This window comes from Poecile atricapillus, chromosome 7 (genome assembly GCF_030490865.1).
Source record: "Poecile atricapillus isolate bPoeAtr1 chromosome 7, bPoeAtr1.hap1, whole genome shotgun sequence".
Classification (NCBI taxonomy): Eukaryota; Metazoa; Chordata; class Aves; order Passeriformes; family Paridae; genus Poecile; species Poecile atricapillus.
In genome coordinates, this window is record NC_081255.1 from 15,337,730 (window position 1) to 15,365,691 (window position 27,962).

The window sequence follows — 27,962 nt, forward strand, 5'->3', positions numbered from 1 at the left end:
CGCCCCGCTGCCTGAGGGCCGGCGCCGAGGTCCGGGCGGCCGGCTCCATCCTGATAGGCTGCGCTGCTGAAAAAAACATGATGTCAGCCAGAGTTTAAGTGCTATATATAGTGTGTGGACAAGACTACAAACTCCGTGGATTTGTCTTTGACCAAGAGGTAGCATGGTTTCTAAAAAATCCCAAACACCAGAACATCCCCCCCCACACTCCGGCCGCCTTGTTTTGCAGCATACTGTCATCCGAGCTGCTGACACCAGGCAGCCCTTACCATTGCTTTGTATTGCAGAACACCTGGGACGGTTGCTCCAGGCCTCTCACGACCGAAGTCATTAACTGCACCCCAGTGTAAAGGTCAGCCTTGCAGCTTTGGAAGGTCAGTCTATTTTTATTGCCTACAAATACATTAAAAAAAGTGCTTCTCAATTTACAATCAGATAGGACTGTGTTATACTGAGTTTGCTTTTCCTTTTTTATTCTTCTCAAAGGTGGTATATGTTGTGGAACTGGAAGGAGTCTGCAAAACAATTCAGGCTTAACCATTTACTGCCAGCCATCCCATGCATACCCTTATAAGTGTATTTTACTGCAGGGTGTTCATACAATTACAGTGCATTTAGGAGAAGTCCAAAGGTCTTGATATTCATGGAAATGCTTCCACTCATTTCAAACTAAAGTTTTTTAATCATTTGGTAGCTTTTCTCCTTTATTTTCTCTTTCACTTGCTCATCTCTCTGCAAGTGTCAAGAAATCTATTTATTCCTCATTACAGTTAATGATTTTTGGCATTGTTGAGAAAGATTTTAATTTTGGTGTAGGTGAATACAAGTTGTTGTATGCCCTTGACATATATTAGGATTCCTAGACAGAATGAGGGGAAAAAGAAAAAGTACCCTTGTGAGTGCAGTTCCCTTAAGATTCACCTCATCAAGGCTCATTCAGATATGATTCAGATGTGATACTTACAATCTGAGTTATTTCACATGGCTATTTCCTGAGTGCCCAGTAAAATTCTCCCATTGTCCTTTGTCTTTTCCAGCCCCTTTATTCTTTACTCACCTTGCTGGCCTGCATTCATATACAGGACAGACTTGCACCTAGCAGAACCCTGGCTCTCCTGGTGTGCTGGCTGTTTCCTCTGAATTGGATGTGTCCGAGAAAAGATGATACAACATAGGAATGGGAAATACAAGAAGCTTCAACACTTACGGAAGTCATAGGAACAAAACCAACAGAGGTAATTGAAAGAGATCTGGACTATCTTTTTTCTAGGGTCCTCTGCAAGCTTCAGTACCTTGAAGTGACTGCAGCTGGTCTGCCACAGAGCCTTGCACAAGTCTTTTCCTCCAGGCTTGCTGTTGTCCTGTCACATACTGCAAATGGGCTGGCATTTAGAAATTTCATGAGATGCTTACACAGAGAGCAGCTCTAAAAGAGGGAGAGCAAATAATGCCTTTGTGGCCAAGTCCTCTGCATAAATAGTTATCCTAAAATGCATGTTGAATACTTTGTGAAAAGCAAGATAGGAACCAAAAGGTTATTACTGAGGACAGTTTCTCTCCTGTTACTAAGTTTTAAAATGTGGCTCTTTTGATTTCTGTACTCCATACAGAAACTCACCCTACCCTTACTAAGTTTGCACTGGTACATCTCTATGTGCATATATCTCATACTATGCATTGAAACAGATTTTGGAATGTACCCAAGTTTGTGAAAAAGAATTGTTTTTAGTGTCCTGGACAAAAATTGTTAGGAAACCAATCCTGAGCCAGTTATTTTGACATCATATGTGGCTGTAGCTAAACCAGATGTCAACAGTGTAAATAAAGGCCTTGATTCACGACAGAGCAAAAAAAAATTTCCTAGGTACTGTGAAATCACTTAATAATTGGAACAGTATAATTTAATTTGCATTCAATTCAATGAAAAAAAATACTGTTTCAAAGATAATGAATGTTGCAGGTCTCTTGATGAAGAGCAGGAACAGAGCAGACTTCTCTAATCCTTTCTCCATCAGCATCATCTCTTGTGCTGGCCCATCCCTTATATTGTGTCTGTGTTCATTTACCACATGTAAATTGAGCAATTTTTCTCTGTGTGGAAACCACACCAGCAAAACATGAATGCACAAGTACTACATTTGAGGATTGCACTTTTGTCTAGAACATAGCCAACACCAACTGAGCATTTGCTATATTGGCATCTAAGGGGTGGTTTTCATGGTGCCATTTTATCTTCAGTTTGCAGTTTCTCTGTGTGTGATTATGATATACCACAGCAGGAAATGATCAATAGTTGCTTCAGAATAAGAGTGCATACCATATCAATGTTAATCATCAGGAAATAATTTTGCAGTATTTTTGAATGGACCCATACTGGAATTCTTCAGTCCTTTTACATGCATCCTCCTAGTGGTCCTCTTTTCTTGCCTCCTGTTTTGTAACACAAAACAGGAGGCAAGAACTGTTCTGTGTTTGCAGAACACTTTTCCTAGAAGTGGTGTCAATACACTTTGGAGAGCTTTTCACCGGGTGTCACATCTCACTAATGTCATATTGTTTATGTTTTAAAGGGTAAAAGTACTCTAAGTACTTTTAAAGGGTAAAAAATACTCTAAGTTCCCACACCGTAAAGTGTGAAAACTTAGAGTATTTACATGCTGGCAGTGATTTTTTTATTTTTAGTAACAGAAAAACAATTCCCAATAACAATAGTAAAAGCCAACTGGCACAGAGGGAACTTAGCTGAACATCTAAAATTAAAAGCAGATTCCTTTGGCCTGTGTACAGGAAATAAGAGACTATAAAATTTAAAGTGAGCACATTTTTTCTCAATGCTCTACACTCATGCTCTGTAAATTCATGAATTAACACTGTTGTTATTGCTCAAACAATAAGAAGCTTAGGACGTGTGGGGTCTTCTGTCTAGCTTTTGTTTTCTACTTCACATTTCTCAACCAGAAATGTGAAGTTGCAAGAAAGTTTATTTTCTTTAAAACTGTGTCTCTGCAGTTTGGTTAAACTTCAGTCTTTTCTGAGGCAGAGCTTTGCTATGCAGTGACTGAAAATAGAAGCTTTCTTAGACAGTTACATGCTCAGCAGAAATTTGGATATGTTCTTGGACATTAGAATCTAGTATTGAGTGAAAATGTTAGTGAGAACATTGACATAATCACCTATGGCTTTTTTTAAAAAGTCCCTTCTAAATGGCTAAACATATTGCAATATCCTGATGCGCAGTGAATAAATGATAGGCTGGAATAAAAATGTTTATTTAAGTCAGAAATCATTGGAGATGGAGGGGCTAGAACACAAACCTATTTAGTTTGTCCTTACTAACCTTTCATGTAAGACAGTGTTGGTTTGACCTTTCAAATATTAACATTTTGGGTTTGTTTTCAGTTCTAGTTTGGCTGTTTTTTACTGTGTGGCCTCAAACAATCAATGCTCTAACATCCACAAAAAGTTAATTTTTAATAGAGTTTAATTTATAATAGAAAATTGTAAAATTCAATGCAAATATCCTTAAAGAGGACCATATAAAATGTCATTAAAGGTAGCTTTTCACATAAGTGCTGAGATTTAAGACTCCAATGGATCTATTCCTAAATGAACTGTAGCAGTGTCTTATCATGCAGATCTATTTCCTCCTCAAAAATAAATCTTCAGACTCTCTTGCACACTCCATCTCCTTTATGATGCTCCTTCCTAAAAAATCAAACTATATTGAGAATACCATGAATATTTTCCTAGTCCATTAAAATAATAATCCTTAAATCTTACCTAGATAGGACTTCAAGTGGTAACCAATTGATTTAGCTTTTTTGTTCTATATATTTCAAATCTGATTTTTAATCAAAGAAATAATTACATTAAGTTATCTGCAAGCTAATACTGGGGACTGTAGTTCTGCTCTTTAATCATTCAGTGCAGGCAGTATTCAAGCCAGGGTAATTTGAACAGGCTAACATGGTGTAATATATTGCAGAAGGAAAACTTTTCACCAAATGTATGACTACCTCAAGCATTTGTTTTAAAAGATATTAAACATAAGCAGGAAGAACAAGGAAGAAGATATGAGTGGTTTGCACTAGAGTGCAACAAAGCTGGAATTCAGACTGGCAAATCTTTTTTGCTATACAGCAATCAGAGCACAACAGCATTTACAGTTGAACCATCTCCAGATGCTGCTACCAGAAAATGAAAGACCTTAGTGTTTGTCTCACTGATATCATCAGGTCATTTGGTTATCCATGAGTTTAAGTTTTGGATTACTGATGACAAGTTGTTTATCCATAACTGGGCAGTGGTTCCTATGTGAACACCCACAACCTAGGAATTACTGCTGTATTTTGGGACAAACTGTTGCTGCTGTCCAGATTTTTTGAGTGTCCTACCTCTGCACAAAGCACTGGCTCTCCATTTCAGCTGGAGGAATTAATGTCTCATACAATACAACAGCTTTGATATTTTGCTTCTGAGAAAATTTGGAATGTCCCTGGAGGTATTGGCTTCCAAAGTGACCATGTACTATCTTGACTGTGCAGGAGGCAGCTTTCCATAGCATGTCTGGACTGGGACCCTTTTCACCTTGCTTGATACTCCCCTGTGCTCATCAATCAAGGATTGCTGCTTACAGCACTTGAAAACTGGTGCAAAACAATCTTCTATCCCTTATTCTTCTCACAGCTCACAATGTTGGATGTGCCTTTTACTAGCTCTGTTATGGTCTGACCGGTTTATTAGCTTTTGAAAGTCTCTGCAAACATTTAAGTGAGACTTGGTAAAGTAAGAGCTAAAATCCCTGCAGCCCTTCCCATGGAGACTCAAACCAGCACCACATGGTTCCCCCACAGGGCACTGGGCATGTACTAGCGAGAACATTGCCACAACTAACAGTGCTGTGCATCATCCCTCCAGCAGGACTGCTTGTGCTTGAACCCAGAGCAGCTGCAAAACCCACAGATGTGCTGGGTCTGAACAAAGAATGCATTTAGAAACCATAGAGGAGTCATGTTAGGAGCTGCTGAGAAAAGGTGAAGAAATGGAAGTGGGTTGATTGCGAAAGGATTTTTGAGATGAGATGAAAAAGGGTAGGAAAATTAATTCCTTATCCAAATGAAAGGGCAGAAGAAAAAAGATGGGGGACAATGGTGGAATTGATTTTGGCTGGCAAAGAAACTGACAAGTGTGTGAGAGAATGTTGTACGAGATTTCAATTAATCTTAGCTTCACATTACGAATTTTGTAATCGGGTCTAAAGTGCCTTACACTGAAGCACTTGCAGGTCAATGCCTTTGCCAGCAAGCTCTTTGCTCCCTGTAAAGCAGAACAATAAAAACTTATCAAATCTTGCTGATATAATAAAATCAATAATTTAAAAAAACATCACAGCAATGGTCAGAAAATAAAGAAAACTCAAATTTAATAATGCAGTACTTTTATCAGATAAACCTTGATTGTGTGCAACAGATAAAGCACTGACCCACATCACCTGAATGGCGTGAAATGATTTTACTGAAGTCCTTTATCAATTTATGTGTGCTGTGCACTGCATAATTCGAGACTCTCAGAAAAGTGACAGGTTGTGTGTAATTTTCTCGTAACACCTATACAGACCTGTCTCAAATTGATATCAGGGAACCAATCTTAAATATTTTGTTTCAGATAAGCAAGGAAGTACTTTTCTTTTAAAAAAAAAAATCTATTTAAGTCAAAGTGAATACATTTTTTTTGGTAGAAAGCTATGGGGCAGGAACTTCACCTGTTTAGTCAGAATAGAGATGCAAAACCAAAGCAGGTTTCTGTGCAGTCGACTGGAAACCTTACTTGACTGATTGGCTACTGCCACCAGGCGGCTTGTTACAGTCATTGACTGAAAACTGTAAAATGCCTTTTACCTCTAGGTAAACAAGTATTTCCATATAAATACCGTTCCAAGTCTGAATTTCATGTGTGACATAAAAAATTTTAAAAGTAACGTAAAGAACCAAAAACTGCATACAGTAGAAAGAAATTTCTGAGCATAAGGGCAATACTTTAATCTAGTTTGTAAATTAAAAGTCAGTTGGTAAAACAGGTAAGTGTGAAACAGTGCCAAAGCTCAAGGGAAGATAAATTATTAATTATAGGGAAAAATATCTCATCCTACATTGTGACTTTATCATAATTATCCTTTTAGATGGTAAGGATTGTTTCAAGGACTCAACATCCTCCTCTCTTTGTGACAAAACCTCCCCATCATATACAAATCGGTTTGATAGGAAGAATTCTTCATATCTAAGATAAAAATATTGTTATTAATTCCCTAATACATATTTAACTAGAAAATAATGACAAAAAGCTTGAAAAATACTGAAAGCTTGAAAAATCTTGGAATGCATAGTCTTATATATGTAGTTTACATGAGAGAGGGGAGTAAATATTGGTGCTAGGACTGTTATCTTCAGAGAAGGCCTAGTGTCCAGCATGTATTTAGCCAAATCCAAATGCACTTTCTAGAACAGATTTCAGTATTTCAAAATAGGTAACACTAGCAACAAAAAATTCTTTGATCCAGTTACCCATCATCAAAACAATCCAATAGAGATGCAACCTTTTTGCACATCACTGAATGTGAACTCCAGTGATGTTTTATGGTGATAACCTTGCTAGTAACATATAGCTCAATGCTGTTATATGAAACTTGAGCAAAGTCTGACCTAAAATGCCACAGTTTTGCTGAACAGTTAGCTTAATACCAGAGAGGAAAGTTGATTAGAAGGAATCACATAGTAACATGGGTTCTCTTCAACGGCTTATTGTTTTCCATGTAGCTTTGGGCTTAAAAAATAGAATAGCTATCAGTATAAACCTTGGACTGCACAATAGTTAATTTCCAAAATTACATATATTTACTTAATTGCTTTCTCGGTTGTTAAGCAAGAGAAATTCCTCTTTATATACTTGGAATGAAGTCTCCTCTACGAAATTCCCATTGCTTTCAATATTATAAACTTTCACTTACTTTCCTAAGTGTCTATAATAAACCATGCAAAAAACTCATAATCTTCTTTTCATGTCAGATGTGCCCTTCGTTTGCCACTTGACGTCCTCATCCTCTGACCCAGGTCAGTAGCAGGTTACAGTGCTTTGTCTCTTCAGGCTTGCAGGAATATTCAAACCCAGCCCACAGCCCTCTATGTCTATCTCATTTGGTTAAGTTAGAATATGTGCTTTGTAATTAATACAGAGTTGTTATGAACACACTAACAACAGTTGCAGTACACTTTACAAAGAAGATGTAGCTGTGGACTTTTTATAGTTCATATACCCTAATGCATTCTATTTACTTTATACTGGATATGACACTAAAAAATTAGCATGCAGTACCCTTTCATAGAAACATTTTCATTGAGGCTGCAGAACTATTGATTTTATTATTTTTTTAAGGAGACTGGTATGTTTGAAAAGAGCCCTTCCAGGTGATGATTGCCCATGCATTAGTATGGGGACTTGTACTCAGTAGTTACAGAGTTAGTTTATCTTCTCCCTGGTGTTTTCTTGGTTTTCTTGCTTTATAGCTCTTTAGCTCTTTACAGCTTTTTAGCTCTTTTAGCTCTTTTAACATCTTTTGAAATAAGAGAAGCTATACAATGATAAGCAAAACAGTATTCCCTCCCTTACCCTCTTTACTTTTCACAGAAAAATGATTTTTTCTTCTTAAACTCTGATTACCATTTCCAACAGAATTGTAGCTTGCATTTTCATCCCTCCTCATGAGTCTTAATGAGGAAATTACTTCCATATTTATTGGTATATATTATAAAGTTTCACACATATATACCCCATTCTGTCAATGAGCCAAGACCCTAAAACAATATCTTAAATATCTTGAAATATTTGTATATTAATTCCACTATACTCAGTGAAAGTTACGAACCTAAATATTGTGAAGAATACAGGTCCATCTGGTCACCAGTTTTCTTACTGTAAATATATTTATGTTATTATTTGTCTTACTAATAGTGCATCTGTATTAATTTAAAACACACAAGCACATAATAAAGCATCTATGTACTTAGGCCTGCAATTGTATCAAACTTTTTCATATAAGGGAACTTTACGAATGTAGTTGTAAACAGATTTTTTTTTTCCCCCAGCTAGGGGGAAATAGCCATATTTCACTTCAAGCTATTGCTTATGCATTTTGTTTCTTAAGTTACTGAACACCAAGTGACATCTCAGCTTCCCAGTGACTCCCATGAACAAGATAATACAAGTGTAACAGTCAAATAATTTTTCTGATTAGGCAAAGTAATCCCTTATTGTTTTTCACATTAAATATATTTCTTAATATAGTATCACAGGTTAATGCTGCTTTTATAGAAACTGAGAAAAGAGCGAATGCTGACAGAGCATTTCCTAGTCTGTTGTATTTTAGTAGATAGTTTTGTGGGGTTTTTTTAGAAAATATTATCGAATTAATAGTACTAAGATCTCTAGAACTGCTTAGAACTACTAGTAAGCAATTGAATCACTAGAGCTCTCCAGTACAGGTGTTAATTTTAACAAAAACACAGTATTTCTGTGCTGTGGGAGGGCAAAATTCCCATTGGATTTTTAAGTAATTGTCATTTTATGCCACTTTATGAGCAATTGAGATCTTGGATTTAAATACAGAAGTCAGAGAAGCCTGTGTAAGCAACTGCAGTTTCTGCCAGCAAAGCCCCAGTTACAGCCAGTATTTATTTGCTTTCTTGATAAGAAAGGCCCGATTTTGCAAGCCTGTATATGTGACCACCTTTCGATCCGCGGAACGGCACCGCTAATGAACTCTGTAAGCTCTGACGAGGCCAATCGCTTAGTAAAACTCAGTTAACCCAGGACGGCCATCCAGACCTCCAGCTCCAAAGAAATTAGGTGCCGTAGCAGCCTCCAGAGCCGCGGTTCCGGGGGTTCCCGGCGGGCAGCACCTGGGGCGGGCACACGGAGCGGGCGCGGCTCCGCGCCCCGCCCGGCCGGGCCCCGCGCGCCCCTCGGGCCCCGCGCGCCGCCGGCCCGCAGGCAGAAAAGCGCCGCGGCCGCGGGGGAGGCTGCAGCAGAGCCAGGGGCGGGGGGCTGCGCTGCACCGCTCACCCTGTTCTGCCGCAGAGAGAGGTGCCGGAGAGGAGAGTGGGGCCGAGGAGCTGCTCTAACTTTGTAGTAGTGCTTTGGTTAAGCTGATGCCAGTGAGTGCACAAAGTGGATATTGCAAGTTTTTTGGAAAGCGTATTTGCTTCGTAGATTATCTGCAGTAGGTATGAAGCAAACTAAAATCTGGTGGTGTTTTTAAAGCCCCTTGTAACTGCTGCCTTTCATGCAAGATTTCTGAATTGCTTTAGAGAAAATTCCTAAACCTGTGTGCCTTAATGAATAAAGGTAAGCTATGGCTTATTTTATCTGGAAGCCTTGCCATGTTCTTCTGGTATCTTTTTTGCATCTTGTTATGTGAATATTAGTTTCTTTTTTTTTTTTGTTTTCTTTTTTGTTAATGTGCATAGGAGATGGCTTTATGATAACTGGTAGAAAATGTGTTTATGCTTTAGTTGAAGTTACAAACTGCATCTTTTTAGGTCAATTTCCAGCTTTGGGTTCTTCAAATACATAAAAGTTTGCAAGGGTGTGGCCTTGAAGATTCTATGCAGTCCAGCTGCCTGAGCAAAATCATTAAAGCAAACAAGTGAACAGGGCAAAATCCTTGCCTCTCATTCATTCTTGCTGAGATATATGGAAACAAGACAAAGTCACTATATTTTAAAAATTGTTTATTTTAAACTAAAGTTATCTCTTTGATAGGGACTAAATGCATAGTGAGCTTTAAAATCATGCTGCAAATTTGTTGAAAGCTGAGAAAGAAGTATTAAAAGTTGAGTGTAGGTTTCCCCTGCCCATCCTTAACTGCACCAGAAGATAATTAAGTAATTACTTAGTATGAAGCTCTTTGAGGTCTGGGGAAGTGTCTGACAAAGTAAAGGAAGCTGCAGAGTCAGTGCTTCATTACAGCATTCTGCATTTCAGCTGAAGTGTGGGGAAGCTGTAAAAAATATGTGCCTGGAGTAAAGATGCTCTTATAAAGCTTACTTTTTTTGTGTGTGTACCGTTTCTTTTTTCAGACAAGCTTCCTGGGTACAGTAAAAGTTAATACAGTTAGATGCAAGCCAAATAGAAGAGCTTACAAAACAATATAAGTTGTTTTATTACAAGCAGAGAATCAATCAATGGCAGTTTCACTCAGTCTTCGTCACTGTAACAGAAGGACTGGCTGTAAGGTAAGGACCTACACTCAAACGGTTACAAAAAATAATTTTGGAACACATGCCCTTGAAATTATCTTTCCTAGAAGGAACAAGATGCTGAGGTGTGCATGTTTTGTTGTTTTATGCACATGGGTGGGTGTGTTTGTATTTTAAAAGTAATGAATTATTATGAATCCTTGCTCAGTCCAGCTGTTGTGAAATGACCATGTTTAACTAAGCAGAAGAGGCCAACCAAAGCTAAAGAGCAATTCTAATTCAGAGGGAGGTGACTCTTAGGCAGCAAGACTGTCTGGTTTCTCGTTGTAGGGGTTTATTTCTAAAGGAATGCATCATAACCCCCTTGTATTAATATAGCTTATTTCTCTTCAGGTGGCTCTTTTCTGTTTGCCCTCTTGTCTGATGGTACTCAGGAGAAATTTCTGTTGATGGCAGTTTTTGTACCTATGAGCTGACAGTATGTTTGCCTTGCCTGTTGTCTCATCTTTTCTTCCTCTCTAATGTTAGTTTTAGATTTCACACCATGCAGCTAATGAAGTTAAACAGCTGGAAGAAGATAAGCTCTATGAAGAGATCCTGAGTTGGACTGTGTGCATTGTGCTGATGAGCAATTAGGTTACCATGGCTTTCTTAGCTGTTGATACCTGCAGGGACTGTAGGAGTTGTTTTCAACACAGGAAAAAGCAACTTATTGCTCTCTGTTTATCCAAATATTTTTCAGATTTTGGTTGGGGTTTTTTTGGTTTTTTTTTTATTCTATTAATCTCGACTTAATCTTTTTCTGCCAGCTCTTGAGTCAGTTGAATCTGACAAGAATGTTTCTTGTTTCATTTTACATCCCTACCACATCCTCTGCTACTTAAAGCAGAATACTACCCTACTCTTTTTCTTGTCTCTGTGATATGCAGCCTTATTTCTTCTTGTTTTGAGAATTTCTCTGGTACATATAATTGTACTGAACCTTAGCCTTTAGCTTTCTATAGGCATCTTTAACTTGTGTATAAAATCAATTAGATGTAAACTTTTGACAATTTGGAGAAGTGCTGGAACTATGAGGAAGTACTTTAACTAAATGTGAAAGATATTATCATAATGTTATCTTGAATATTTGGGAGGAGTTGAATGTTGGGTTTTTATTTTCTAGTTCTTGAAACCTAACTGTGCAACACACTCTTACCTCTGATTTTCTTCTATTTAGTGGTGCAAGGTTGCTGAGGATCCTATATGTTGAAGTACAAATACAGCATTGCCTTGGAAATTGTGTATTTCCATGTATGAGAACTTTGGAGGAGTTCACGTTGATGACTCCTGTTGTGTTATGATGTGCTTTGTCTTCATTTGACTGCATTTTAGGTATCAAGAGTTCAGTCTGAAATGGCTCTGTGTGTTTCTTATCTTCATGTCCATCCATGCTGTCAGGGAACTTCATGACACGATACTTCTTATCACTTGCTGCAAAATGGGCATGGCCCTTCCAGAAGGCTAACCAACTTGCCTGGTCCATGTTCCACCAGAGCTGATAACTTGCTTCTTGTGCTTAAGGATTGAAAGGAAGTTTATATCTGTTCTCCTTACCTTTTGGATGTGGAAACATTTTCTTTTGTTGGCTAAGGTGTTCTGTAAACTGCAGTACAGCTGTAAGCCCTCCATACTACTGTGCAGCAAAACAATTGCTGCAGCTTTTATGAAAACAGTGTTGTGTTGGGACAAAACACTATAATCAAAGCTGAGGTTAAGGGGTGACATAACTGTTTTAGGATCTGGGGTCCTACCATCCCATGCCTTTCTTGCATGCAGTTCCCTTGACAAGAGTGTGACAAGCAATCCATTGTTTGACTAATTGTCTAGAGGCCCAATATCCAAAAGAAAGAGTTCAAAGGAGAAGTCTTGTGCTTGTCTACAGCAAACATACATATTTCTTTGTCTTAATCTTCATACCAAATTCTCACTCTTGCATGTATAAAAATTATTTCTGGAATTTGCCAACTTGAGTTTTCCTGCAGAAAGAAGAACTTGTTACTGGGGAATTATTTGTCATATGTGAGGGAATAGACATGGGTTGTGGAAACAACAGGCAGTCTGTAATGATGCAAAATTTGAAACTATGATTAATAAAAGTGGGCTTAATACTAGCTGTGTAGTTCCTCAATACTGTTGACCATTATATATCTGTGAAGCACGTTTTAAGATCCATCTGTCCCGTGCAACTTGAAGTTTTTATTTTCTTTTTTTTTTGAGAGAGAGCAGGAGAGGGATTGGCAAAAGACATTTTAAAAGTGCTGTCAAAATGCATGGAGGGAAATAATCCACCCAGTGGATGGAGGGATCCATCAATCACCTGTAGATGGCCTGAATATGGTATCTGAAAATTTTAACAATGGCTGGCAGTTATCAGAAGCAGAAGTTATTCAGCAGCTGCTAGTGGTGTCTTCTCATAAATGCTTTTTTTAAATGTGGTTTTGTATTCTACCATTCAACTGATTTCCTAAAGAGGAGTGGTGACCTATAATATAAATATTCATTGTGTTTAACTACCTGTAAATTTTATTTTAAACAGATGGATGAGTCTGGTTTTTCTGTCGCTGTTTGGATGTTTGTTTGCCTCTGTGCATCTGTGGTTGGCTATCCAAATGGAAAAGTAAGAGAAGCCTGTACTAGCATGGTACCCTGTCATGGTAGCTCTCCTCAGCTGTCACCTGAGCACACCATTGCAGTGAATGGGACTGAATTTAAACCAGGGGACAGCATAGAAGGTATTGTGTCAGTTAGCTGAAGAGTTTAATTTATTGTTTCTTTGTATTATAGTATGTCTTTCCTCAGTTTTCTATACTGGATTTATCTAAGCAGTGGAATCTTGTTTAAGTAATCCATTAACCATCATTCAGTACTTGTAAAATGAGCATCTGGTAAGTCATTGTTGAAATACTTCCTTCTTCCTCTGGAGTAGAGTTAAACTTAGTTTTGTTTTTTTTCTTGCTTTAGTTCATTTGTCTGGACCAGATTTTGAAGGATTTTTCATACAAGCCCGGGATGCAGAACATCTGGATAGCCCTGCAGTTGGTTCTTTTGTGTTGGCTGACCGGAGGCGTTCTCAGCTGCTGACATGTGGTCGTACCAAGGTAGAGTCCAGTGCCTTAAAATGATTCACTGGGCATGGAGGGGCTTGTACTGGAATATGTCTGCAATAGGACAGAGCTAACCCATGTAATCTTATTTGAATTCGGTGAGTCTCTGGGAAAATGGGTCCAACTTGGGGTATAGAGGCATGACTCACTGCAGCTCTGGACTGTTCTTATGAGCTGTTTAAACTGTCCTGGTGACAGAAGGCTGTTGACTGCTGCAGGAAGATGCAGCATTTGGTAATGCAAATTTTACACAATGAACATTGTGTATTCCTAATATTAAAAGGAGGAGCCATTGCACTGTCTCTTCATCCTCTTATTGTCGAAAAGTGAAGCATTTCCTTACTAAGAAAACATCACTATTTCTGCATAAATGCTGCAGGGACCTCTACCTCATTGGTGGAGTCTTCTGGACTGAAAGTCATTCCTTTTACTCTTGAAGCTTGTTAGTATGTCTAAGTTGCAGTGCTACACTTCACTTGAGCTGATTGTGACTGACTGAGGAAAAGCCGGTTGCCCTGGGGTTGTGCAGTGTCTCTGTAAGATTTAGTTGCGGACTCTGCTGACTGTGTTAAATAACAAAATGTGTATCCACTATGTAATTCTTGATATGCGTGTGTTTCCAGAATTCAGCTGTCAGTCACACAAGTAAATCAAAAAAGAAAGACATAAAAGTTTATTGGGTTGCTCCTGGAGATGCTCCAAAACATGTACAGTTTCTGTAAGTAAACCTAATATCAATTCTAATTTATTAAAATGCAGAAAAGGTAAACCTGTACCATTGTCTGTGTCAAATGTTATCCAGCAACTGAAAAGACCTTGGGTCCAATGGCCTGAAAATTCAACACCCCTTATTTGCTGCAGAAACTTTTTAGAGAGAGCTTGATTTTTATTTATTTTATTTTATTTTATTTTTGTCTCCCCAGGGAAAGTATAAGGGGATTTGGAGACTGTTTTCTTTAGTTTTTCTAGATACCTTCTCACTTCTCATACCTACAATATACACTGTTAAGAATCTTTTTCTTTGCTGCACCTAACCAAATGATATGTATATTCTTCTCTTAGACTACTAGCTTTTTGTGAACTACAGGATAAAGGCAAGTCTTCTCTGAAGTTCTAATCAATGCCATAGGCATGAATGTTTCTTATATCCACTGCAGCATGTGGTATTATGTTTTTAAATTCTTTTTCTACTGAGATTTAAGATATTTTCCTACTTCAGAAAATGGTAGAGGTCTCAATAAAGATGAGAGTTTTACAAATTTAGTGAACTATAGATTCTTTTTTTTAAATTTTTTTTTTTTTTTAAAGTAGCAGGCCGCTATAAATGTATACAATAATGATTCTGTGTGTGTTGTGTTTTTTTTTAAGAGCGACAGTTGTGAAGAAATACAGGATTTTCTGGGTAAAGATTCCAGGTCCCATTGTTTCTCAGCCTGATGTCCTCTCCCCAACACCACCTTTGCACGCAACGTCAGAGGCTATGTCAACTTCACACCCAGTTTCCTACATATCAAAGCCAGTAAGTAATTATAAAGCTAAATCAGGCTTTCTTTAATGCTTGTGATGAACAGAATTTAATGAGATGACATTGATACAGCCGATTAACAGAAAATGTGAGATGATGGATGAGCAAGTGATATCTAAGGCTAAAAACATGACAGCTACCCTTAGTTGAGTTGCCTGAACTTTGCAGGGTCAAATGTTCTCGTGCTGCACACAGATCAGAAGATTAACAGGACATTTAGAAATTAATGATCAGAAAATATTGTGCATACTGGTCATGAGAGATGAGAAAAGACTTAATCTGGTCTTGACTCATGACTTCCTATTTAGCAACTTCAGGCTCAGAAGCTTTCTTCTCTGAGTTCATCTGTGTTACTGACTTCCATTACTGAGTCTTGAATGGATCAAGCAAGCATTGCTATTTGATCCAGGATAACTGTGCCATAAAATCAATGTATTTTCTCAATGTGTATCAGTGGAGTTTCTACTTTAAAAAGCAAGCATAAAGCTGTAGTACCCTTCTTTTCTTTCTCATCTTACAGTTGATATTATCTCTCCAACTACTAAACCAGAGGAAGTTTTTTTCTGAACTTCTTACTGACTTTCTGATGTTATTCTATTTTAATGTCTTTCAAGTGGAAATTGAAATCAAATTTATCTTGGAATTCACCATTATTTTACTTAGTAATCCTAGGGTAATTGTAGACATGGTTTAAGAGATTGGTGTGTTGACATAATGATGTTATTCCTTGTATACTTTTTTCCTACCATGGGTAGAAAGGAGGAAGAGAATAGAAACTCTCATTGCTCACAAATTGTTTGTTTTCTTAATTGTTTAGTTTAGTGTATCAGGTTGTGGAATTATGAAGTTCTGCATTAGGAACCCTACAAACTGTGATCCTGGAAGTGCATCCTGTTTTTTTCTATCCTTCCAACAAGAGGAGAGCTCAGTTTTTATTGAAATGAGTGGTCCAAGTGAAGGATATTTAGCATTTGCATTTTCCCATGACCAGTGGATGGTGAGTGTTCTATTTTATTTTCCATAGTTTTTTTTGTGATGTTAGTCAAGTTTGAATGGAAATGCATATGGAAAATGGAACAAGGTGTGATTCTCCCATAGTGATAAAACACAGGTTTTCTCTTATAGGTGGATATTCACTTCTCACACATATTCAGTTATCTCAGGACTGAATAATTGCAGTAGAATTTCTCTATGGATATCTCTTACGGCAGAATTCAGCCTGTCTGACTGAAATTCCTGGTTAAATTAATCTTTATTTACCCATTAAAAAAATCTTACCCCTCAGAAGCTGAGTTGTTGTTCTGAAAACCATTTGCATTTGATCCATGAATGTTACTTCTATACAAACAGTCTTAAAGATGTTTAAAGATGCTTCATTCTAAATTATGTTCAAGTGAAAGGATGATGCTGTTGACAAATGCATAATCTATAAGCTACTTGTTGCACAAAGGAGATGCTGTTTATATTCATATCCCTAGTGCAGGAACACTTGCTTCTTAACAACACTTTTTTTACAGCTGTGGAGGAAAAAAATCTTGTATCTGAAGAGGATTTTTAAATAGCTCCAACATCCATCTCTAGTCTAGTTAATTTAGTGAATTCTAAATAATGGAAGAAACTTCTGATAATGCAGTTGTTACTCTGGGAGGGGAGTATGATTCATAATGCATGTTTCTATGTGTCATCTCCTTGACAATATGGTTTCTCAGTAATAATACTGGTATGTTTGTGAAATGGGAAATAACAGCTTGATAACTACAGAAATCTCTCAGGTCTTGCTGCTTTTATTAAGTCAAAGAGTTTTTAAAGACTGCCAGTAGTATTTTTATTGGGCTATAGATATTTTTCTTTTCAACTCTGCAGGGTGGTGATGATGCTTACCTGTGTGTTAATGAGGATCACCATGTTCACGTGAGTGCTGCCCATCTGAAGGAGCGAAGTCATCCTCTCTTGGATTCAGAGGTACATTTTAAAACAAGTCAGACACTTTGACAGATGTAGCTTTGAAGTAAGGTATGCTGCTGCTTTGTGCTTTTCTTTTGTACAGCAGGTGTAAATACTGAGGTGGATCCAGAATTCTCTAAGGTGAGATTGGCTGGGCTCCTACTTCCTAGAAAATATTAACTTTGGAAGTCTGAATTTAATGTGTAAAGATAGTCATGTGATGGGAGCTTAGTCTATTTAGAAACTTCGTGCTTAATATTGGTCTATCTCTTTGCTAGAATGGCAGCTGCAACTGGTATGTCCTGGGTTAAACATTATTATGGGCTGTAAAAATTAAGTTACAATCAATTCAAATCATAAGTTGCTATTTTGACTTGCTGACATACCTCTTGCATGCCAATTTAGAAGGGACCCTCCCCTTCCCTCAATCATTCACTTTTTTTCTTTATATATCAGTGCCTCTCTTGTAGGGTTACTTTTAAGTCAATTACTCTGCCAGTCTGAAAACACTGGGTATTAAATATCTCCTATTTTACAGAATTCCCTTGAAGAAGTGTCATGGAGGCTTGCAGATGGCCTTCTTCAATGTTCTTTCAGAAGGAGTATTCGTCTCCCTGCTTATAAAGGGAGATTTAACCTGGATACCAGTTACTACATCTTTCTGGCAGATGGGGAAGCTAGTGAAGGTAAACTTGACTTACATATGGTTGCTTTTCATTTAACAGTTCCAAATGAGTTAGTAACCCTTCTATAAGATATAGCTTAGATGAGAATGTGTCCAAACTAAGGTTTCCAAGTTTGAGGCCTTTAATTTAGTCACCTTTACTGCTTCTCTGGATCATGGGTTTGCTTGTGGAAGTTATTGCAAATTTACTTATAAATGTGTTGTATGCTCACTTGATGTTAGGAACCAATAACTTCTTGAGAACTGGCCACATCTTTCTTTTATTTTTTTAATGGAAACTAGAATCAAAGGGAATTATTCTTCATGTCTTGTGTATGGAGTGGAGGAAAGGAGGTATTTACTGTAGCTGGGTGAGTTGCATTTTGCATGTTAAGCACGCAGGATAGCTTAGGTGATGTTAGGTTCTTACCATATTGTGTGTTAGTTTGTATGATTATGTGCAGTGGTCACAACAGGGCTTGAGTTCATGAATGAGAAATGGGCACACTTACAAGTGCAGTGGCTTTCATTAGCAAGAAATAAACCACTTTGTCATTGCTCAGGTGGGCTCATATACAAACATCATCGTCAGCCCCTTGTCACCAATGGACTGTACAACGTCACAGGTCTTCCTCAGGATATTGGAGGTTCCCGGGCCCCACGGCTTATCAAGGCTCATGGTAAGCTGCAGTTTCTAGTTTTGTCTTCCAGTTTTAGACTTGGTGAGACTGGAGGGTTATTGCAGGGTTGGTATTCCCTCGTGTCTTTCTGGCATTTACATTGTATATTCTGTTGACTAGCCAGATCTGATACTCTGCTGGTAGAGTGAAATTACTAACTTTTTGTTTCAAGAGCTGTGTTGAAAGATTCTTTTTGCCCAGGAAAATGAACTCACCCTTGCTCTTTCTCTTAAATTTATAATTTGGACTTGTTTATCTCTTTCTCTCTATTTCAAGTTGTTGTAGTTGCATTTTTAGTTTAGTTCTATTTGAAATGAGAAACCACTTGACTGGCAGTCTGGAGCCGCTGAAGTTAATGGGAATTTTTTTCTCCCACACTACTGGACTTTAATGAAGGTCTGTGATAGAACTGCCACTCATTCTTTGTCACACAGATTGTAGCAATGTCATTTTTCATCCTCTGATGTCAGAGTTGGTGATAGAATGATTTCTCTCACCAGTATGTACAAAGTGTGGTGTGAAACTTAGCATGTGTGAAATGTGCAGTAGTCAGAGCTGCTCTGTTGTGTTATGTGGGCAAAGTATGATTATCTTTTGCATGGATATCTTGGTCCTGTAGCAAGATAAAGGCTGTGAAGCTGTAGCCTGAACCAGGTGATATGTTTTCAGTCATGGGTAGATTCTGACCATGTGCGTATGGACTAAACTATTACAGAGTCTTGGAAGTTGTATTCATGTGCGCTTAAGTTACCTATCATTTACCTTGTTGGATTGCTTGTTTTTTCTATTTTCAGGAGCACTAATGTTTGTTGCTTGGATTACCACAGTTAGTATTGGTGTTATTGTTGCACGATTCTTCAAACCTGTCTGGTCTCATTCATTCCTACTTGGAAAGGAGTTGTGGTTTCAGGTGGGCAGAATCTCCACATATTTCCAGCTGTATTTTCTAGCATTATTGCAAGCAGAATTATAAACCACTTGATCCAAGAAATCGACTAAACATGCTATGATTTACATCTTTCTTTAATCCTATAAAGTGGAACAATTAAAAATCATAATTTCACCTACTTTAGTAGTGAAGATAAAGTCTAAAGTAGGGATTAAGAATATTTTAACTATAGATCTACTTAATGTCTTTTAATGTATTAAGAGAGCTGTTGAGTTTCTAAAAGCAAACTTAACTTTTCTAGGTGCATCGTATGCTTATGTTAGTCACAGTCATGCTGACAAGCATTTCTTTTGTGTTGCCTTTTGTATACCGAGGAGGTTGGAGCCAAGTAAGTGTGTACTTTTTGTCTTGTTGGTAACTCAGAGGTAGAGGTGGGACTAAATGAATGAGGAAATCCACTGACAGCTAATATGTTATTACTATTTCTAAACAAATCTCTCTTTGCTTAGGTGCATCTTGCTTTTTGAAAGATGTTCTTAAGCAGGCTGATTTCAAATCCTAGCAACACACAAGAGGAATATTGTCTTCTTTAAACTACAGCTGAAAACCTTCAGTGTTTTCCTTCCTTCCTCTTTCTCCTAAAAATATTCCTTGCTCTCAGTATCTTTATGTACTGTTTCCTTAGAGAATATGAATTTGTGAGGGGAGTAAGGGTGTGATGGCTGACATATTAGCATGGTAAACCTGCTGGGAATAAGTGTTTTTGTGAACTTAGACATAATTGCATCTGGTGATAAGTGTAGTCCAGAGCAGTAGCTAGATAGAGATTATATACCTGTTGCTGTCACCTGTATTCTATTTCATGCAAGGTGACATCAAAAGCTGGAAAGTCTAGACAGTATCTGAATTCAAGGTGGGAGAATTAGTCACATGTGTGTGAAGTAGGGAAATTGAATAAAATGTTTTAGGGTGAGAGAGAAGACCAGTGCTGGGAGGAGTTATAAAATAGGCTTATCCTGAAGACACAGGATTGAGGCTGGAGAGCATGGTCTCTGGCTTTTATAGTCATATTAGTCTGATCTTCAGCTGGTAGAATTTCTCAATAAAGCCAAAAGGTGGGACAAACCCTGAGCAGATGTACCAGTGTATCTGTTACCAAGGCAAACAATCTCCATGTTTGGACACAATAAGCAGGGCAGCTTATTGTGTCCTGTTGCCTCTGCCAGTGCTGCTCCACTGTAACTTACGAGAAAAAATAAAATTTGCAACTTTTTTGTGTCTTTTCTGTCTGTTTATATAGATATTATATTTAAGAAAAATGTCCTCTGTTTAGCAAGCAGGTTTTCATCCTTATCTTGGCTGTGCTGTGATGGCTTTGACAATCTTTCAACCACTTATGGCAGGTTTCAGACCATCTCGTCATGCGCCAAGGTACAACTGACTCATTAAATTACAGCCACAGGAATTCAATGTGACTGTTTAAATATTCTTTTTACAATGGGAAGCTTTTACAGCTTGAAAGTAGGCAAAAACATTCTTTGATTTCTGCCCCCTTCCTCCACCTATGTAATCAATAAAATGTGTTTCATTGTTTTGTAGGAGGCAGTTGTTTAACTGGTTTCACTGGAGTGCTGGTACAACAGCTAGAATATTAGCTGGTGAGTAGAAGTAATAGTTGTAACTCCCATTTAACTGATTTAAAGGAGCTTTGTCCTTCATTTGGGTTGTTGTTCTTCTAAAACATCTATGGACATCCAGTCCAGGCATGTCTGAAGTGCCTTTTTCTTGGCCATCTTTTCTGTGAGTTTTAAGGGGCCATTGGATACAATTTAGAGATGAAGTGACTTTAAAATCAAGGGAATTACTGACAAATCTGAAATTCCTCTGTAATAAGGACCTGTCCTTACCTTCATAATTTCTTTTTGTCTTGGAAGATATGAGTGTTCTTACAGTTGCATACTTCAATGTTATTGAATGGGAGACAGGAATTTCACTTACAGATCCAGAAGTTTAATTCTAATGATTCTAATCCAGGGTTTAATTCTAATAATAGAGGCAAGCTTTGACAGGAACCTTAAATACTAATATTGTGGTGACTGTTCTTGTTGGTAGACACAGATGCTGGTGTTTGTGTGGCTGGAATGTGATGGGGCACTAAGCAGGTTGAAAATTATCTTGGCCTTTTTCTTTTCTTCCTGTCTTTCTGGTAGGCCCTCACACTACCAGAAACCCCAAAACAACCCCACCCAAACAACCCCCATCCCACCCCAAAAAAAACTCTCAACAACTTTCAGCTGTATGAACTCCTTTAACCTCATTCCTCCAGCACTTTTAGGTAATTAATGGGAAATCTATTTACAAAAGCATTGAGAGCATTTTTAAAGCACACTGGCACATTCTTACTGTTTTTTAAATCTTGCTTTTACTGAACAGTTGTGACTATGTTCTTGGGAATGGATCTGCCTGCACTTGACCTGCCAGACCCGTGGGACACCTATGCAATGATTGGCTTTGTAGCTTGGCATGTTGGTACTGATGTTCTGCTGGAAATACACAGCTACTGTCTTGTTCGTAAAGGTACAAACCTAGCACAACGCCTCTTATCCCCTTGCTTGCTGAGCATAAAGCCAGTGTGTTCTTTGGCCTCTAACTTGGATGCTGAAAGGGAGTAAGTCTTGAGTAATAGTATCCTGTCTTCTATAGACAAATGAATATGAAAGAAAAACAGTTTTCAAGACAAAACTGTTCTAGAAGAGTGGGTTTTGTGCCATTTTAAATGGTAGCTTCTCATTTCTCAAACCACAGTTCATAGGGGGACTGAAATGTGCAGACTGAAATGTGTAAGTATTTTCTGAGACTCTTATTTTTTGCCATAATTTTGATCCCAGGTGGGTTAAGTCCAGATTAATTCATGCAGATTTAATCTGCATTTAACTGTTGATAAATTGCTGTTATTGTAGGAGCAAGTTTGAATGCTTGCCATTTTGACTAACTGGGGAAAGAATATGAAATCCTGACTCCAGTATGTCTAGGGAAGAGAGGGGTAATAATTTCATTAGAAATTATTATCTTCTCTGGCTGGTGTTGTGGAGAGGAGCTGACTGCACACATGAATGGCCTGGGTCTAAGGCTGAGATGAGACAGCTGCAGAATTGAAGTGTGATTAACTGTCTGTATAAGGTGGCATGTGGAGGAGAAGTGATTATAAAATATGTGAATTTAAATTTTACTGCAGTAATTGCTTGCTAGAAATAGGGAAATAAACTCGAAATGGTTGGACAATGAGTGTTCTCTTGTTGGCTAATGAAAATACTTCTTAATGAAATACGGTTATCTCAAAATACAAAAAGAAAAGGTGTTTGCTCAAAACTCAGTGTTTTGGTTATTCAATCTAGCAAAAGAGGCAAAATGGTTTTTTACTTCAATGTTCAGAATTTACTTTTTGTAGGTCAGCTCCAGAACAATTTTTAATTTGTGCTGCGAGCGTGACAGTGACAGGTCATGAAATGTCAAATGAGACTTACAAGTCCTTTTTCAGATTGGATGCTGTATAAGACTTAGTCATAGGATTAAGACTCTGGCATAAAATGAAGACTTTGGTATAAAAATGAAAATCCCCTTCCTCTTAAGATCAGACTTGACTTCTCTTTTTCCTTCCCATGAACAGCTGAAGTGATAGAGGATGACAGAGTACAGATATTGCAGTCACTAACATCTGCAGAAGCAGAGGTGAGTCACAATTTGGTAACTAAATACTGTGAGATGGGATGATTCTTTGTTTAAACCAATAAAAAGACTGACTGTTCAGTGACTTTTCTTCCCCTTTTCTTGCAGGGTCGTCTGTTTAAACAGATTGTGTTAACCATCTATGTCTGTGGAAATATAGTATTCCTTGTTGCCTTCCTGATAGCAATCAGCCAAGTATGAAATAAGTATTTGAGAATTTTGTGACAAAATACTGTGCAGTTGAAAAATCTGCAAGAAATACCTTTTATTACAACTTTTTTCTCAACATGTCCTTTTTCTTCAACATCCCTGAAGATGTAATCGAAGAATAACTGCACGTGCATGTCATGCTCAGTGTTGGGGAGGTCTGGAATTCAAATTTAGAGAGGAATACTGCAGTCCTACAAAAGCTGTCTTCTGATGGGACTCTTAATGAACCTTTGCCTGAGTAAGGAATGAAAGCTCTACTTTTTAAGCACACTAGTTATATAGGTTAAGAGGAGATTGAGAAGGTGTGCTGAAAATGTTATTTTGATAGTTCCCTAAACCTTTTGTGAATATTGTTGGGGGAACTGGTAAGATATGACTGATCTGGATCAGTCTGTCCACTTTACTGTGTTTTCATAATATCTCATGTGCCAGCTTCCTGCTCTTGATGGTCTTGTGCATAAGGAAATCCCTAACCAAACAAGCCGTGAAACTTGGTGAAAAATTGTCACAAATGCAGGTTGATGCATGAGCTAAATAGATAAAACTAAAATGCAAAAAGCACTGTCTGCTCTAAGAGCAGTGTATTTACACAACAAATACAGGATTTTTGGAACTTCAGTCCTTTAGTAAAACCACCATTTGCCTCATTCAAAATACTGCTCTGTCTCAACCCTCTTGGTGCTTCTAAATCATAAAGAGAGGAAGCATGTTTGCAATATAAATGCATTCAAACCTATTCTGACTTATCCCAAATTCAAACCTTCTTCAGCTAGGAAGAACCTATCTGTGTTTATGGATTTCTGTTTTACTGTCTTTGGTTGTTTTGAATTACTAGACTGTGTGAATAAGATGGCTTTATGCCAATTGATGCTTTAGTGGGAGTGAAAATACTTGCTCTGGAACGTTGCAGTTGTATTTGTGCTATTGAGCAAAACATAAATTGGGAGCTAGATCAACTTCAGGAAAAGCAGCTTCTGCTAGTGCTAAGTGAGAGCCCTTTCATCTGGCATATCTAGAAGACAGAACTATAAGAATTATGTAACAATTCTGCAAGAATATTGGAGGGCAATTTTTTAGACAACAAAAGGTTTCTTCTAATATATGAACTAGGTACAGAGACTAAAAAGAGACTATATTTAACTTTTTTGGTTCATGGTTTGTCTAAGTATGGAAGGATACTCTTGAAAGGGCATTTTTAAAATGAAACCTTAATACACTGTGCAGTTACAGTGCTTTGCAGTTGTTACGTGGCTCTAAACAGCTTGCTCCCACACATTTTCATTTTTCTTACTGGAAAGTATTGATTTTTAGTTGCAACAATTGAAAGTATATTTTTAGGCTAGGGCTACTAAGGCAGTTGGGAATGAAGGTGTTGGGAGTATTGGATAGAATAGTGAGTAGTGAGGCCTGACTTGGTATAGACTTTCACAGCAACATCTCTACAAGTGTGGCCAGCTCTAAAATACTTGTAGGTGTGGGTCAGGTGGTGGTATTTTGCAGTTACCAAAGCTGTCTGGTCTCTCTCTACCTTCCCAAGTCCATAGTGCAGCCTGTTGCATGGACAGGTAATATTCAGGAAGCTACGTGTTTGCTTGTAGTCAGTGATCTTTCTGGCTGCTCAGATATCTGATTTAGCCATAAGGGTGTTTATGGAGCTGGGGTTAATCTCTTTTTCAGCAGCAGCTGACTGCCAGTGAGTCCAAGTTGAATCATCTCCCTTAGAAAAGTCATGTGCAGATTGGGAAAGGGAAATGAGTTAGTTACCAAGAAATGAGTTACACAGTTGGCCCCATGCTTCTTGTCCTTCAGCCTGGGTTGTGAGTGTTGGGTGTTTTTAGGCAACTCTGATCTCAAAAGCCTGGGAATCTCAGGCTCATCTACTGTTAAAAAGTCTTGTGGGACTCTTTCATCTGCTGTGAGTTTATGGAAGAAAAATCACTCAACCTAGGCATGATTGATGGCTTTTTAAATTAAGATTAATGCCAGATCCTTTCTGTAATACAAAAGCTGTACTGAGGGTTGTTTAATTTACATGTAACAATGAACATCGGTTTTAAAACATGAATGTAAATATCTCAATAGAAGTTCTTGTCCTTTTTAGTAATGTGAAAATGCTGTCACAAGGAAACTAGAAAAGTCTTGCCTAGGAGCAAAATGGATTGTCTCTTTTTTGTAGCTGTTGTTTTATACATTAAACTATGTAAATCCTTCCTGGAGAAATGATTTTTGAAATTGAATGTTAAAATAGTTTAACTTTTTAAAGGAGTTTCTTTTCCTCAAGAAGAAAAAAAATGTCCTTGTTCCACATGTAATTCAACTTTAAAATTGGCAAAATTGTCAGTTGCTCTGGATAACTTTTTTCTTCTTCTACTGCTTGCAGTATTGTCTAGTTTCTTATGGGAGCCCTTATATGAAGTATTGTAACTTAAATTGATGGAAAAACTTGCTAATTTTACCTAATTTCTCTTCACACCACCACTCCTGCCCTTTTCCTGAATAACTAGTTAGAGGAATTAATGTGCCATTGTATTCCAGTGTCTTCCAAAGTTTTTTGTGTACTCCTTTGAAAAAAAATCTGTGGAAGTGTTTGATATTGGCAGGAACATAGATGGCAGGTAGAAATTTGTGATAAGTGTCACAAGTAGTTTATTGTTTTGATTGTTAGGTGCAGCCTCCAAATACCAGTCATCTGCTCTTGGTGTAGCTACCAGTCACGTTCTTGGCCTGTGTGCACTTTGAACTAAAATTACTTGGTTCAAATGTAATGGAGTTCACACCTACTTTGTTTTACTTCTAGTAATTTTTAGCTAGTTGACATTTCAGGCTGCAGCACGAACCACGGAAAGGTGTATTTAATTTCTCCTTCTTACACTGAGTGCTACATTGTTTCCTGTTTCATAAAAAATCACAAAATGGGGAGACTTCCAGTTCTGTCTAATAGTGGCCATGTTTTTCCTTTACCCAGGGAAGCCTAAGGAGAGATTTCCTGTTTTGTGTTCCATCAGTTTGTAACACTACGTGGCGCCCTTGTTCAAATAACAGCACTTCTGCTCGCTTTCTGTAAACTGTCAGCGAGAGGTTGACATGTAGAGGCTTTCCAAAATAGGAAGCGTTCCTAAATGAACTAATTGGAAAAATTCTCAAGGTTTATTAAGAAACTCAATCTTTAAATTCAAGCCAACTCATACAGATAGACATTCTGGAATGGGTGTTTGCTTGATATCTATGCTTGAGCTTTTGTTTGAGCAGGTATGGATGGTTTTCTTTTGTCATGTGGGTCTTGTCCTTTTGCAGACAACTGAAGATGAACAGTGATCACTAAGGGGAAACTGCAGTATTCTGCATTTCTGTGCAGAAGTTAATACCTCAGTGGTGTTAGACCTTTGGTGCAGGCTGAAGTAAGTGGTGTCCAAGTGAATGGAAGGATGGTTAACAGGGATGATCTGCTAGTAGGTCTGAGAAATTCTTTGCTCACATAAATCTGATTCCTTCTCTAAGGGGTTTGTGTGAAGGAGGAAGTGGTTGTGTATACCTGAGAAAGTGGGACAGGACAAGTTCTTCAGAACAGGCTTGGAACCACTTGGTTTAGTTTATACCTGACCTAGTTCAACCACTATTTAGCTTCTGTTGGTCTTCCTTCTACTGTGCAACAGTGACTTTGCATAATGTAAACCACAAAACTGCATCACTCTGAAGTAGCAATTTATCACAATCATCCCACACAAATGATATGCACTTAAGAAGAACTGCAGCTTCAGCTTTGCTTCAGAGAGACTTTTGTCTTGTGGGGCCTTAGAAATCACTTGGCTTTAATGATGAATTAGTTTTGCATGGCATCTCTACTGACATTTGAAAAGATGATTTGCCACCTTTCTGTTCCTGTTGATACAGGATGTAGGAAAACTTTGGGGCTGTAGCACTCAGATGATGAACATTCCTGCTTTCCAGAAGTACAAAACTTTTCAGTCTTTCCTTTAAACTACTTTGACTAATATTGTGATGGTAGTTGCTCCCTTTTTCCATATTATTTAAGTTTAATAGAACAGGTTGTTGGGGGAGCAGAGGATGAGTGTCCATAGCCATCTGCTGCTGTTGCAAAAATTGTTTGTGACTACTTCATATCATTCACCTACTCTTGTTTTTTGGAGTATCCTTAAGAGTTGAGGCTGAAGCCTTCTGCTCTCACAACCAGGAAATAACAGAAGAAGCATAAGGAAAAAATCCACTATAAAATAACAACAACAAACAACAGGATAGACATAGAGAAACTGTACTATAATAAAATTTATTTGTTCATATTTATTATTCTACTCTCCAGGTAACCATTTCTGACAAGTGTTAAAATTTGAGAATATTACCCACATCAGACTGGGAGCCACCAAATGTTTAGAGGCTACAAATCAGTCAATTACTACCATCGTGCCTCAGTATGAGGTAGTAACTTTGGATTCCTGCTTTGAAAAAAATACCAGTGAAAAATTATAGTTTAGTGGGTTTTCTTTGGTGTTTTTGGTTTTTTGTTTGTTTGTTTTTTGGTGTTTTTTTTGCTGGTGCATAATTTGAGTCAGGTATACCAGAATGACACAAACTGAGCCTTATCTGTTTAGTGTTACAAACAAGACTAAGACCTAGTGAATTAAAGCTGTTGTACTGATTTCAATATAATGGTATAGTGTGCTATGAGGCATTTTTTTCTCCCCAAGAACTATGCACTGGAAAATCTGACTAGGATGGGTTTTTTGTAGGTGTGATTGAACCTGCTTTTAGGGCCCTTACCTCCTCTATCATGTGGAAAGAATTAGCCTTTTTTTTGGTGGGAGCCTTGAAACTTGCAGGAGAACTGTGCCCAGCAGTGGCTGCACCTGTAGCAGATCTTTGTTTTCAGCTGCAGGACAAGCCACTGGCAACTCGGTATTTTTGATGGGAGT

The 27,962-nt window shown here is 37.9% G+C and overlaps 1 protein-coding gene across 7 annotated transcripts; it reads left to right on the plus strand.

Moving 5' to 3' along the window:
• Window positions 1–18: 18 nt before the first annotated feature.
• On the plus strand, window positions 19–27,897 carry FRRS1 (ferric chelate reductase 1). 7 transcript variants are annotated; one of them, XM_058842481.1, is made up of 19 exons: window positions 19–158; window positions 288–374; window positions 1,038–1,235; window positions 10,131–10,286; window positions 12,829–13,024; window positions 13,254–13,390; window positions 14,020–14,114; window positions 14,765–14,915; window positions 15,739–15,918; window positions 16,785–16,883; window positions 17,404–17,551; window positions 18,093–18,209; window positions 19,004–19,119; window positions 19,400–19,486; window positions 20,432–20,529; window positions 20,698–20,756; window positions 21,532–21,675; window positions 22,766–22,827; window positions 22,933–27,897. In XM_058842481.1, the coding sequence occupies exons 4-19, from the start codon at window positions 10,236–10,238 to the stop codon at window positions 23,023–23,025; spliced, it is 1,833 nt and encodes a 610-aa protein (XP_058698464.1). In that variant the 5' UTR covers window positions 19–158; window positions 288–374; window positions 1,038–1,235; window positions 10,131–10,235; the 3' UTR covers window positions 23,026–27,897. The 7 variants fall into 7 exon arrangements, with proteins under 7 accessions (XP_058698464.1, XP_058698466.1, XP_058698469.1 ...); XM_058842483.1 differs by having other exon boundaries at window positions 1,083–1,235; XM_058842482.1 differs by lacking the exon at window positions 19–158 and adding an exon at window positions 7,062–7,106 and having other exon boundaries at window positions 174–374.
• The last annotated feature ends 65 nt before the right edge of the window (window positions 27,898–27,962 follow it).

What these genes read in the sequence shown, in the direction of transcription:
- FRRS1 (XM_058842486.1), top strand. Translation starts at nt 1,178, where the DNA reads ATGGGAAATACAAGAAGCTTCAACACTTACGGAAGTCATAGGAACAAA. An exon ending in ACAGAAGGACTGGCTGTAAG is followed by an intron (nt 10,287 to 12,828) that starts GTAAGGACCTAC and finishes TATTTTAAACAG; the next exon opens with ATGGATGAGTCTGGTTTTTC. An exon ending in TGACATGTGGTCGTACCAAG is followed by an intron (nt 13,391 to 14,019) that starts GTAGAGTCCAGT and finishes GTGTGTTTCCAG; the next exon opens with AATTCAGCTGTCAGTCACAC.